The sequence below is a fragment of the Pleurodeles waltl genome, chromosome 7, assembly GCF_031143425.1.
Source record: "Pleurodeles waltl isolate 20211129_DDA chromosome 7, aPleWal1.hap1.20221129, whole genome shotgun sequence".
In the NCBI taxonomy this organism is placed as follows: Eukaryota; Metazoa; Chordata; class Amphibia; order Caudata; family Salamandridae; genus Pleurodeles; species Pleurodeles waltl.
In genome coordinates, this window is record NC_090446.1 from 1,439,193,772 (window position 1) to 1,439,208,362 (window position 14,591).

At 45.3% G+C, this 14,591-nt stretch overlaps 1 protein-coding gene across 1 annotated transcript in view; it reads left to right on the forward strand.

Moving 5' to 3' along the window:
* The window catches only part of LOC138247431 (putative methyltransferase DDB_G0268948), a 153,183-nt gene extending 139,079 nt beyond the window's left edge, over positions 1-14,104 (forward strand). Inside the window, exon 7 of the mRNA XM_069202062.1 lies at positions 13,903-14,104. Coding sequence (XP_069058163.1) covers positions 13,903-13,993 — 91 coding nt within the window. The 3' untranslated portion in view covers positions 13,994-14,104. The remainder of the gene's footprint in view (positions 1-13,902) is intronic.
* Positions 14,105-14,591: the final 487 nt, after the last annotated feature.

Genomic DNA, 14,591 nt, shown 5'->3' on the forward strand with positions numbered 1-14,591 from the left:
AGGTGAAAGACCAGGTCCATGGTGGAATTGCATTTCCTAAACCCAGCCTCAAGGGGGCTGAGGACACTATTTTCCTTAGGCCAGACCTGGAGTCACATGCGCAAACAATTTTTGCATTTATTCTATTAAGCTAATTGATTCGTAGTTGGCTGGTAGGAGAGGAGAATCCTTTTTGTGAATGGGTATAAGTTGGGCTCCAGCCCGTGATGCAAGCATAGGCATCCCCTCCAGGATGGCATTAAATAGAATGCCAAGATATGGAGCCCAGACTTCAGGTACAAAACTATATACGTCCCCTGGAATTCTATTTAAGGCAGGTGCCTTGCCGAAGCCACTTTAAAGATTACATAAAGCACCTCCTTGATTGTAAGCATAGAGTATGCTCCAGGCTTTTCAAGAATCAACCCCCCATGCTCTAACACCTGGTGGTCCACCAGTGACAGGCTGGAAATCGTAAAGAGACCGAAAATGAGCTGACTATAGATCAGCAGAGATATTGCTTTCAATTGAGCAGTTGGTCTCCTGTTTCCCCAAGGCAACAAGTCTCCAAAAGATATGGAAGTCCTTGTTCCTCACAGCTAGGCGCAAGTATTTCCATCTTTGGGTCTCTCATTCTCTCTTGGCGGCAGACAGAGTGCTATTATACTTGCTTCTGGACGTTTGTACCAGCCCAGCATCTTTCAGTTTAATGGCCTTACAGAGGTCCAATTTGGCCTGCCGGCACTGCTTGTTAAACCAAGTGGATGGCTTTTTTTTGCCACTACCAGCCTGATGCTCCACAAACAACATGTTTTTGAGCTCACCCATTAGCTCCATATGCACACTCTCCACGTAATCCCACAGATTAGGGGGCACCCCGGCCTCTAAAATTTCACTCACCTTGCCCAAGGCTAGGCAAATGGCAATAAAAAGCTGGTTAAGAGATTCAGTTGACTGTACAACTTCATCCCACTTGATCCTCCGCCTATTGGAGGACAACATAAGCCTATCATTCAACCTGGAATTTCATTTGTTCTGCCTCCTTAAGCACGAGGTCCCCAGGTGAAGGAATAGTGTGTTGTAATCACTGTCATGCCTTGCAATGATTTCCATGTCCACAACATAAGCCCCGATCATGACATTAATACAAATATATTCAATCAATGAGGTCCTGCCTGGCTGATTGAATGTATGGGACCCTTTTCGGTCGGACACAGTACGGCCGTTGCAGGCATGGATGGGGTGATTTAATACAAGGGCATTCATCTGAAGGACCAACAGGTGCATTTCCTCATCGGTAGAGAACCGGACATTGGAATATGCCACAGGCTGCCCTCCACTGTCACAAGATCATCTACCACGATACTAATGGGTTCAAAGTGACAATTGAAGTTTCCTCCAATTATTTTGGATGCACTGCTAGGACACTGAATCAGAAAATTAGACAAACACTCCACCACCAAGGATTCTCAGCCAGAAACTACAGTGTAAACATTGATCACATATAATTCGATATTTCTCGTGGATTAAAGTGAGAGGCATAAGATATCAGTGTTAAATGTCTCCATAATCGTAACCGAGTAAGACAAGCAAGAAGCTACCCAAGTGGACAACCCCCTGAGGGCCTCCCCAACTCCCCTCGGTTGCTGCCTTGGAATAAATGGTGTATACTGGGTGTTGGACATCCCCACTAATCCATGAATCTTGGAATAGGCATATATCATGCTGTGTTATAAAAGATACCCAATCAGGGTTATCCAGTTTGCCTCGCAAGCCAGCCACATTCCAAGAGAGCATTTTGGCAGAACTTTGAGGTCTTGGTTGCTGGTTGGGAAGCTCAACAGCTTCAATCCCCTTAACCACAATTATCTCACTCTGGAAGGTATTCCCTATTGCACCCCTTCCCTTACCAACCTCCCTCAATCGACCAACAGAAGTGAAATTGTCAGGCCTAAGAGCATTCCCAGTCATCACCTGCTGAAATAAATCCCCATTCAAACCCAACCCTTTGCCACCCTCCCCAAATGGGCCAGTAAAAGAAGGGGAATTTATGGATTTCACAGACCTCAGGGCGTTGGCCATATATACTGCTGGCGGTTCTGTATAATCCTTTTTTGCTGTGCCTAACGGAACAGTGTCACTAGAGTAGGAGAAAAGAGCTCCCCTTACTAACCATTTCATCAAGGCTCAATATTTGTCTAGTGATGCCATAAGTACATGGAGGCCAAAAGACTCCTTTGTCTGGAAATAGACTGTTGGCCCTGCATCAACCCACCTCTTCCAGGGACAGTGGGGTGCTGAAAAACCTAGGGCACATGGCCCTATGTACATAAGATCCATGTAGGAAACACTATGACTGTGAGCTGTAAAATATGGGAGATGAGAAGCCTGTCTTCCAGGCGGTGTAAGGTGAGGGGGATTATAGAAGTAGCCCAGAGGAAATATAGTTACACCAGCACCCACTCTGTGGCCTAGGCGCACACATTGCAAAAGTCTTTGGGCCGTAGGGGATTCCTAAAATGTACAATCACACAGTCCCCAGGGCAATCTTTTAAGCATGCACCAATCCAACGTGCTCCTCTGATGAGAATAATATTATCCACCAATGAACGGGGAGAATTCCTGTTATGCATTAAGCAATGCATATATATTTTTTTAGTTCTTCGTGAGACTCCCTTTGGTCCGCCTTCAGCTTGGGGACCCCACAAAGAAACACCACTGAAGGGCACGAAGCGGGGGGGGAGCAAATTAAGGACTGGGAAACTCACACTATCCACCCCAGCAACATCGTCAGTCATCTCTACCCCTGCTCATCCTCCCTAGTCACAGGAATCAGACCCCCCCCATGGCCCAGAAGACCGACGATTACTATTTCTCAAATTTCTCGAGACTAACTCATTCCCACTGCAAGGGGGGCTGCAAGAGAGTCTGTATTAGTGTACCTTAACTGAATCCACTGACTGGCTTCCGTTTGTGTTCCCACTGATAAGACCATCTTGATTGCCACATGGGCCTGGCTTGAAATTTCCTTACAGGCCAATTCCAGTCTTTCCAGATGTGCTGCCAGGGGTGAGAGCTCCACCGCCAGCACAGTCTTCAACATGTTCTGTATACCGACCCCAGGAATTGCCCTCATTGGCGATGGCCCAGTGGTAGTTTCCGTACTAGAGGGCTCCTCTGCCCCCAAGCCTTTTTGAGCTTGCACTAGATTGACTTCTAATTGCTTTAATTTACTAGAGACCCCGTTTTTGGTTGCCAGTCTAGAGGAGTTGCAGGATAGCCCCAACACATAGTTGTTGTCCCCAACAATATCTGAATAGTGAAGCCCCATCCCAGGACTACAGCTGGACCGCTCACGGCCTCTGGGAGATGGCGGTTGGGCTACCACAAAAGAACTAAGATGGTCATGGGATAAGGATAAGAGCCTTTCAGTAAGTTACATTTTGGTTGCTATAACTCCAATCGCCTTTTGCAGTTTCTTGTAAATTGTAGTAGGCTTCAGAGAGGCAGCAGATGAATTTCCCTTCGGCAGACATTTGCATTTGCCCATGATGTAACAAGTTTCAAGGAATAAACTGCATCTTTAGTAAATAGAGATTCACAGCGATAAGCCAATTATCCAGAAGCCACCCGGCGGTCTGAGAAAGCGTAAACAAACTCATCCAATGATTGCAAATGAACAGGGCTAGAACTTCTCATCCATTAATTTGAAGATAAGGGGCCCAGCCTCTTCGGGCTGATGGCAGGTGACGATGGGTACAGAAACTATATAAATCCTCATTGGCATGAACAATTCACAAACACTTTTCATTATATATTATAAATTAATTTTGCTCTCAAGCTTAGAGCCTGAACAATATAAATAGACTACTGGAAAACTGATGATAGTCATATTGTAGTAGGAAAATATCATTTATACATATACTCAAATTTACTATGTTATACTATATGATACCATTAACTAAATTAAGATGCACTGTTCGAAAAGAGCAGACTTCGTTCCACCAATTAGGGAAGGGGGCCTTTTCTAGGGAGACAGGACTATGGAACCCCTCAACCTTTACTCCAGATTCAAGCACAGTACCTATTGAGGTTCTCATGTTTGAGAAGGCAGTCAAGAATGACATCCAGAATCTCCAACCAAAACTTCCATTCCAGCATCTATCTAACACATAGAAGAGGGCCCTGACCGTAGTGGCAGATGATAACACAATTATTATCAAACCAGCTGACAAAAGGGGATCTATAATGGTCTAACACACAGAGACATACAGACAAGAATGTCTAAGTATTTTGAGTGATACATCTTACTAGTAACCGATTTTTCTAAAAATTACCTGCTCCAAAAGTAAAATCCTGTGTTTTCACGGTAAAAAAAGGCTCAAATACGGTAACTTCTGTTGGTCACTGGGTGCTCAGAAGCTTGAGTGGGTAAATTCTTATACATTTTTGGATAAATTTGTCTGTGGGAACCTCTGTGACAGGGCACACATAGAACTAAACCAACTGAAAACTCTATCACAAGCTAATGGCTTGAATACCCTTGTAGGGCTACTGGAAAGAGAAATTTCAAACACCTCTTAGAGGTGTACCAGGCAAACATCCCTCTTTACTTTATGACCTAGAGCACATCGAAGTTTTGAAATGTTTTTTTTTAGATAAACTAGAGGGTCACGTTTTGAGGAAACTCTCTTCCACAAACTCTGCCCTCTCCGCAGCAACCTTAAGGCTTGAGATGGGCCTGCGAAACGCTTTTGTTCAAGGTCTCGCTGGGGTTGTACGTTGGGGGTTTAGTATGATGAACTGTGGTGACGACTCTTTGAGATCATTGTTAAAAAAAGAAGTCTTGGCAGGCAGCAGGTCAAAATACACTAATGGCAGGAATTGTATCCATGCCATAGATTTCCTACAGTTAGACCCTGCCTCCATTCCAACACTTCCTCAGTTGCAGTTAAAAGCCATCCTCAGGCAATTAATCTGGCTTACTAGCCTCCGCCTGGATAAAAAGGCCTGCGCACACATGCAGGGTTTTCAATTTGTAACAACACTATTCTGTTAAGAAAAATGCTGCCCTACCTTAGCTGGAAACTGCCTCACAAGATCAGGTGATTCTGGCTCCTATGGCGTCAGGGGCTGCTTCCCCTCAACTCATTGCGGGCCAGATGGTATGGTTCTTCAGCCACTTGTAATCTTTGTCATAATGGGAATCAAGACCTGAACCATGTAATTTTCATAAGTCCGGCCTTGCTGTCTTTCCGCCGTAAGTGGATACACCCTATCTGTCTCAAACTTTCATTACGCACAGCTACTGAGCTACTGTTGCCCTTTTCTGACCCCCCCCAATGCGATGCTTTGCTATAGAGTTTTTAACTTCTTTAAAAGTTTTTTATTGTTGTATTAAATTTAATTTTCATATTTTGTTTAAAGTTTGTTCAGGAATAATGTTTGATTTATGCTATCAGATGCTTTGGGGTGAGGTGGGTAGTTGTCGTGTATATATAATATTGAGTTATTTATCCATTTTATATATTTATTCTTTTATGTGGACCTCTATAGAGTTCTATATCATAATAAAGTTAAACTTGAAACTCAAACTTACTATTAACCGATCCAAAAGGATCCTGCCCAGTGTCTCCAATGGGCTATCCGGGTGTTGACAGAGGAAGCAGAATTGGCAGGGTGGATTTCACATCAAGAGGCTGAATTCCTCAATAGTTAGGAACCCCGAACACCATATTTCTACTGCTTACCTAAGATCCAGAAAGGCAAGATACCTCCACCGGGCCAGCCTATAGTGAAAGGGATTGTATCTGTCTTGGCACCTCTCTCTAAATTTTGAGATCACTTTCTGAAATAAATTGTAAGTCACAATCCAACCTTCTTGAAAGACACGGAGGATGTGTTAATCCTTTTGGACCAGATTAATTCACAGGGATTGACTGATGTATTGATTTGTCTAGATGTTGAAGTTATATACACCAGTATACCCCAGGATGCTACGCTATCTGTGGTGGACAATCTGCTTCTCTTAGACACATGGAATTATAACACCCCCACACATTTTATGGTGGAGTGTGTGACACTAGCCCTCAAAGACAACTTCTTTGAATTTAAGAACCAATTATACCACCAAATATGAGAGACATCAATGAGAGGTACTTTTACCCCAAGTTTTGCCTGTTTGTACATGTATGCCTTTGAGAAATGCCACATAATAGACCCTGGTAATCCATTTGCCACTAACATCAAGTTGTGTTGTAGATATATTGATGATATATTGATATTCTGGAGAGGCAATTGAGAAAAGTACCTGACTTCAATGCTGGAATTAATGGTCTTGATCAACATCTTCACTTTACTGTCACAGTGTCCGACAGAGAGGTCTCCTTTTTTTACTTCAGGATCAACTTATGAGAAAGAACTCTCTTTTCATCTGTCTTTCAGAAGACTACAGGAATAGTTTACTCCTGTTTGATAGTCACCATCCTTGTGCCCTCCAGATTAATCTATTTTATGGGCAGTTTTTGAGGCTCAGACGCAATTACAGTGAGACCACTGATTATAACACACATGCAGAAAACCCGAGTCTGAACATTAAAGCCTTGTTGGTCTACACAGGTCCAAAGAACACGACATCCAACAATAACCCTAGCTAGCAAGAATTTACCTTTGGTGCAAGGTCACCCTCCTCATGGGCATTGCAATATATGCCACTTATCCTTGAACACAACATCAGTTAAATTAGGAGACACAGGGACCCGGCATCTCTATTTACACACAAACTGCAGCACAAAAAATTGTGTATATTTAATCAAATGTCTTTGCAATCTTCTGTATGTAGGAATCTCCACAAGAATGATCAAAACACTCAACAATGAGCATCACAGCACAATCAGATGTCACCTCACTACCACCAAACTCTGTGCCCACTTTGTAAAACAGCAGCACTTTCCTAATGATCTCAGATGGGTGATCCTAGAAATGGTGAAGGACTCCCATATCGCATCAAAAAAACTGTTTGAGAAAGGACAGATGTGGGCCTTTAGGTTACAGACCCATATCCATGGGTTGAATGATGAAATACTGTGGTCAGAATTCTAGAACATGGAGTATGAATGATGACCTCCTGCACTGAAGTTTAGCACATTATGGAGAATGAACTGAATTACCTGAATTAGATACTATGACCATAATTGCATCCTACGAATGGAAAAGGAAGCAGGCGATTGAGTTCACTGCACCCCGGTTATTAATATTTGTATTTTTATTTTCATTTTCCTTGTGTGTGTTAAGGCACAATTTACAACAATTATATCAAGAGATATGTAGATGCATTCCCTTATCCTCGATACAGATTTTGCCATACCAATAGGCTGAGGAAAGATATATTCTAAGATGGCTGCCACTTTCCTCTCGATAATCTACCTATTGCACTGTCCTCCTGGTCAGCGTCTGCTGCCCTCCCCAGCCCCTCTGGCTGCTGCTGCTTCTGCCTTCTGACTGGGATGAACTGAGAGCCTCCTGACTCTCAGTTTGAGGCCTTCCTCCACTCGCAGGTTTGTCCCTGCGCCTCATCCTTGGTGATCTAGTGGCCACCACAAGTAAGAATTTCTCTCTGTCTCTCTTTCACTCTTGCTTTTTCTGCCTTTTTTCACTTGTTTTTCTCTTATATTTCACTTGTTTCTTCTTTTTCTTTTCCTTTCTCCCCTCCATTCCTCTGCCCCCGCAAATCTCCTTTTCCTGCCTCCTACCTCCCAGCTGACCACTCCCCCACCCCCTCTTTTTAATGGTGGCCACAGCACAGCTGCGCTGCTGGCGTGCCAAAGGCAAGCCCGTCTGCGCCTGTCTACATCCAGAACGCGCCCAGCACCAGGAACCCTAGATCTCCGTTAAACCACTCCCTGACCTACATCCATTACGACGCCGAAACCCTCCTCTGTCTCAGCAAATGCTGCATCATCTCCCCCAAGGACACCCACGGACCTTTCACCTTCAGGAACTGCAACTTCAGCGCCAGCCTCAACAAGCTGAAGGTACACTCCGCACACAGAAATACCAACAACCTCCACAACCCCATCAACTACTTGCTCCTGAACATCTGCTCCCTCCACAAGTATGCCACCAAACTCTAGAATTTGATCAACACCACCCGACCAGACATCGCCTTCCTTACCGAGACATGGACCAACCCCACCTTGAGACTAGATATCGCCATTCATACACAAGTTCTCACTACGTGTCAAGGCTGTCCCAGAAGAACAATGCACCACCAAGGAACACCTTCACTTCCTGGTCCACTCCAACCACATCTCCTCCATCCATGACACCCTGGGGTACAGGCCACCCGGCCCCCGCCCAGCTTTCATAGACGACGTTGTAGACATCGCTATCCCCCAGGCCCTGGCATCAGACCACGCCTATCCAAACACCACCGTTCTACTCAACAACCTTGTCACCCTCGGCCTCAAACAGCTGGTCTCTGCACCCACACACATCGCAGGAGACACACTGGGCCTCATCATCACCTCAAGCAACCGGATCACCATCAAGACCATCTCCACCCCAGACTAGACCGACCACCACTGCATACACTTTACAATCACTGCACCCAGCAGCTACACCCGCACCCTCGGGGCCCCCCACAGGAAATGGAATCACCAATGAGCAACTAACCTCATCGCTTGCCAAATCCCTCCATCCAATGACACCAACACAGCAGCGCGCAATCTAAACACATGCACCAACACTCTAGCCCCCCTCCGGCTGACATCGGCCAAACGCGTACCTAAGAAAGCCAGTTGGTTCACCACCGAACTCCAAGAATCAAAGCGTACCCGCAAACATTTATAGAAAAAATGGAGGAACAGCCAAACCAGTGAAAACCTCGCCTCATTCAGAGGTGCTACCGCCTCCCACTGCTGAAAAATCAAGAAAGCTAGGAAAGACGCACTCCGGGAGTGCATCCAGTCCTCTGCATACAACTAGAAGGAACTCTTCTCAGTCATCAACAAGTTCACAGATACCTCCTCCGAAGCCACCAGCATTCCTCCATCACAGAACCTCCGCGACAAACGTGCAACCTTTTTCCACTGCAAGATCCAGGACATCTACGACAGCTTCCACCCGGAAAATCCCGGCACCGGAACTTGTGACCGAGCTTCCCCCCCAGAACCCACCCAAACTATCCACAGCTAGTCCATGCTCTCTACATAGGAAACAGTCAGCATCATGAACAGCACCCACTCCGGAGCCCCTACAAACCCCTGCCCGCACCGCACCACATATACATCAGAGCCAGCGCATCCATCGCCCCCGAGCTCCGGAACACAAACAGCTGTTCCATCAACACTGGCACCTTTCCCGAGGACTGGAAACACTCTGCAATATGCCCTCTCCTGAAGAAACCTTCAGCCTACCAATCAGAACTAAAGAATTTCTGGCCCTTCTCGCTGCTACCCACCCTGCCACTGTATTTGAGAAAGCAAATAATGCATAACTACAGAATTTCATCGAGGCCAACAACTCCCTGGACAGCTCACAGTCCAGCTTCTGCAGCAATCACTGCACGGAGACAGCCCTCCTGGCAGCCACCAATGACATCTGATTACTCCTAGGCCGCGGCCACACCGCAGCGCTAATACTCCCCGACCTCTCAGCAGCTTTCGTCATGATATCCCTCAGGACCATGCGCACCAGACTCCACAACATAGGAATCTGCAGAAGAGCCCTGGAATGGATCCACTCCTTCCACTCCAAGAGGATGTGGTGGATCAGACTCCTGCCCTACACATCCAGACCCACAGGAGTCAACTGCGGAGTCCCCCAAGGATCCTCACTGAGTCCCACACTGTTCAACGTATACATGGCCCCTCTCGCTGCCATCGTCAGAAACCACAGTATGAACATCGTGTCATATGCCGATGGCAGACAACTCATCATTTCCCTCACCAAAGAGACGGACACTGCTAAGAAGAACTTCCACTCAGGAATGGAAGCCATCGCCACCTAGATGAGAGAAAGCTGCCTCAACTTCAACAAGACTGAGCTCATCATCTTCAGAAATGCCACCTCAGTTTGGGATGACTCCTGGTGGGCCACATCCCTCAGCCCCCCTCCTGCACTGACTGAGCACTCCTGCAACCTAGGCATCGTCCTCCACTCCTCCCTATCCATGACCCACCAGGTAAACTCAGTTACCTCCTACTGCTGGTACACACTCCGCAAACTTCGGAAGATCTTCAGATGGATACCAGCAGACTGTCGCAGGACAGTCATCCATGCCTTAGTCACAAGCAAGCTCAACTACGGCAACGCCTTCTACACCGTCACCTCAACTAGAAGCATAAAAAACGACAACTCATCCAGAATGCCGCTGCCAGACTCATTCTGGACCTCCGACACTGAGAACACATTTTCCAACAACTGAGGACCCTCCACTGGCCACCCTCCCTCGCATCCGCAAAATCACCGCCGAAGGACAATCCTTCACCTACATTGCAGCAAAGAACTGGAACAACCTCCCCTTGCACCTCAGACAAAGCCCGTCGCTCATCATCTTCAGGAGGAACCTCATGGCTCTTCGGATGAGGCCTCTCCACTCCCCCCAGTGCCTTGAGACCCTCACGGGTGAGTACCCGTGCTTTACAAAAACTGATTGATTGACCTATTCCAAGTCCTTTCTCAGTTTCCCTCCCCGACGGGAATGCACTCTAAGATGGCCACCACCTTTTAGTTCATCTTTCTTTTTTATGTCTTTTTTATGGGTCCCAGCCTACATGGGTGCTAAATGCCAGCCTCCCCAGCTCCTAATCATTCAGGAAAGCTTGGACGATGGCATAGGTCAGATTGACCATGGCGCTCTTCAGTTAAGCGCGTACCATATTTGGTCTTCTTGCATAACGACTCGGAGCACTGTGAGTTTTATGAGTGACCAGATGGGCTACTTTGAAGTGATATTGCGACCCGCAGGGAAATGGGATGCTTGGTGTGGGCTGTCAATAGTTATTTTATTGCATACGGAGGTCAATTTGTGATCTGATAGACTTTTTTAAAGAGTCACTGTGACTCGCTATGTGATGGGAAAAAGTGCAGGGGCTGTCAAATCTTTTAGCGCACTAGCACGCTTCATAACTCCTTCTTAGGGAATGCATCATTTTGGAGCACACTGAGATATGTATGTCCTGAGAGGGGGGTCCGGTCTCCTAACCATCTAGTACGCTTTATAACACATTCTTAGAGAACACGTTGCACCGAGCACACCAGGATGTTAATGATCAGAGATAACATTGGATCCCTCCTTACTGACAAAAATAATATTTTGGTTGGCGCTGTCACAATTTGGGTACATGTTAGCAGTGATTTAATCACAATTGTCAATCTGCGTGCTTCCTTTTGGGATGTGATTATCAATCTTAAAATTGACCTGAATCTTTTGATGAATGGTACTTGATTTGACGATCAATGTCCAATTTGAGGGAGCTGTCACAGGGGGCAGCATCCAACCGACCTAGTCATAACACATATACCTTTTCTTAGAGTCACTTATGTATCCCACATATTCTGTCAATTTCTGTATTATGGAAGTATAGTGCTGCACAGGGCAGCAACCAACCAATATCATTTATAATTAGGTACTGTGTTGTAAATGTACACTTTAGGATTTCATGTAAGGTATACATTTTTACATGATGTAAATTCAGTACAACTTAAGCATACCTATCAGAGGACACCTAAATAATTACTTCTCATGTATTTCACAACCATGGTTATCAGACTGTCTTAATAGAAAAGCGGCCAGCATCCATGCAATCCCCAAGGGTTCCTGTACCTGACCTAGGATGCCCCTCCTCTGCTTCAGCATGAACACATGGTCACTTTACCCCATGTCATGCATGAGTTTGGCTTGTCATTTTCACATACGCCTGAAACACATGTTTTTTGAGGGTAGAAAATGTGGTCAGTAGTATGTGGCCATTGATAGTTGTTTTTAACTTATCTCATTTTATGTTGTTTGATTAGGCCTCCACATTCAGAAGTTTATCATTCCAACGTAAGATTTCAGTGATTTCCTACATAGGCAATAGGAGGAGAGTTTTTGACTCTATCAGTGAGGGTTAGGCACAACAACAGGTCATGAAGAATCGCTACCTGATCCATGTGTCTGTATTAGGCGAGAAACACGTTGACCATGACTAGCAGTTCTGTAGTGTAGGGGACTCCCACACATAGTTCCATAATATCTAAATCCCTATTTACAGTGGTATACATACATTTAGTTGTTCGTAGGGAACCAGATAATTTTTTTCTGTAATTCACTTTTTTTTTGCTTTTAACCTTGTCAGAGAGTGCCAGGTTGTATTAAAGATAGTTTCCTTGGCCACTGTTAGCCAATTTTAGCAGTTTTCCCAGCCCCTCTCACATCCACTCACTATTGGCATTCTTTTCTAAAAAGATCTCCGGCAAAGAGCCCTCTAGTAGGTCCCGTCAGGCATTGCAGTGCTGGCCTGATGAGAAGCAGGCCTGATGATGAATGGTGAGTGAGGGCTACTGTTTCTGTAAGACTAATGGATGTGGTGACTGAAAAGACCTCTACCCTAAATGGTGGAATGGATTCTGTTCTTTTCGAACAGCGCATCTTATAGGTTCATGTAGGTAGATTGATGCACTGGACCGCATAATTCTCCCTAGGTTTATATCCCTAATTTTTGCTGGTATACTATATGATACTACTACACTAAGGGGGTCATTCCGACCCTGGCGGTCCAAGACCGCCAGGGCCGGGGCCCACGGAAGCACTGCCAACAGGCTGGCGGTGCTTCAATGCCCTAACGCCGCGGTCAGAAAAGGGAATCCGGCGGTTTCCCGCCGGATTTCCCCTGCTTGGGTTGAATCTCCATGGCGGCGCTGCAAGCAGCGCCGCCATGGAGATTCCGACCCCCTTCCCGCCATCCTGTTTCTGGCGGTTTTTACCGCCAGGAACAGGATGGCGGGAACAGGTGTCGTGGGGCCCCCTAACCGGGCCCCATTAAGATTTTCACTGTCTGCATTGCAGACAGTGAAAATCGCGACGGGTGCAACTGCACCCGTCGCACCCCTGCAACTCCGCCGGCTCCATTCGGAGCCGGCTTCATTGTTGCAGGGCCTTTCCCGCTGGGCCGGCGGGCGCTCTTTTGGCGGGCGCCCGCCGGCCCAGCGGGAAAGCCAGAATAGCCTCTGCGGTCTTTTGACCGCGGAGCGGCCAAATGGCGGTTTCCGCTTGGCGGGCGGTGCCCGCCGCCCGCCAATGTCGGAATGAGGGCCTAAATGTACAGGTATAAACCTGTGAAATCCTTTTGTGAAATAACACAAATGAAGTCAATTATATTTTTTATATAGGCTCATGTTTCTTCCGATCATGCATTCCTGTAGCTGGCCATGCAACACCGCAAGCCATTACATTGTGAGCAAAAAAAAATGCTTAATTTATTAAATGCTATGTGTTGTCTGCAATAAACAACTTAAGAGCTACATAACAGATACTGGTGTGGTGATCTAATGTTTTTAGGTAGTGATAATTAGGTATAACTTTGCCTTATACCCCAGTCTATCTCAAAATATAACAGTTCAATGTTTTAAAAAAGCAAACTGTTCCTAAATCACCATGTCTATCATTTTCCAGCTCAGCACTGTGCTAATCCTATGCTTAAAACCTGTGCTGTAAAAATGGCAAAAGGCTTTGCTTGAAAACTGCTCTGCTTCTTTGTTTGCATAACTTATGTCAGACTCTAAACTTCCCTGGTTGCAGAAGTCATCACGTTCAGTTGTTGTCCTTTTGCCTCAAGCTAGGAAATCTCAGATGCATGTTTTAAAGAAATAAGACTCTCAACAATCTTCTATATTCACTTATGGTGGTTAATACAACTTGCTGTTGTTTTTTCATTTTAGGTGGTTGGAGGCCATGAAGGTTTCTTCTAAAAGTGCCATGGTGGAGATTTGTTTGCAGTATCATTGTGTTTTAGCCTGCAAGCCTGATTGAAAAAGCATTTGGTGACTGGAAGACCGTTTTTTCAGAAGACTTATTTTCATTATAGTAGCGGATGCCAATGTTCTTTGCAATTAGCATTTAAAACAAATAATAAATATTGTGGAATTATCTATTTTCGAGTAATGTTAATTTCGCTCCTCATTCTTCTGTCCCTTCTTTCTATCATTCATTGTATACCTTCTGTGCCCTAGCAGTTATTTTTACTTCCCCATCTTAGATAATTTCCTGGTTTGACTTAATCATTGTTTTCTCTCTCTCAGTGTCTCCTCTTCCTTTCTCTTTACATCTCTCCAGCTCAATGCTTTTCTTTCTATCTTCATTCCTTTCTCTCTCTCTTTTTTATATGATCCCTCTCTTCACTTGCAGTTACTACTCCGATCACCACTTTCTTCTTACTCATTTTTATATTTTATCATTTGATACTCCCTGTTTACATAATATTGTTCCCAGTTCCCCCTTTCTTTCTCTCACTTTCTCTTGCTCTTGTGTTTTCTCTCCCTCTTTCCTATTCTCTCATTGTCACCATTTCTCTTTTTCTCTTTTGCCCTCTTTCTCATTCTGCATTTAAATCAGGCAGACAGACCTCCAT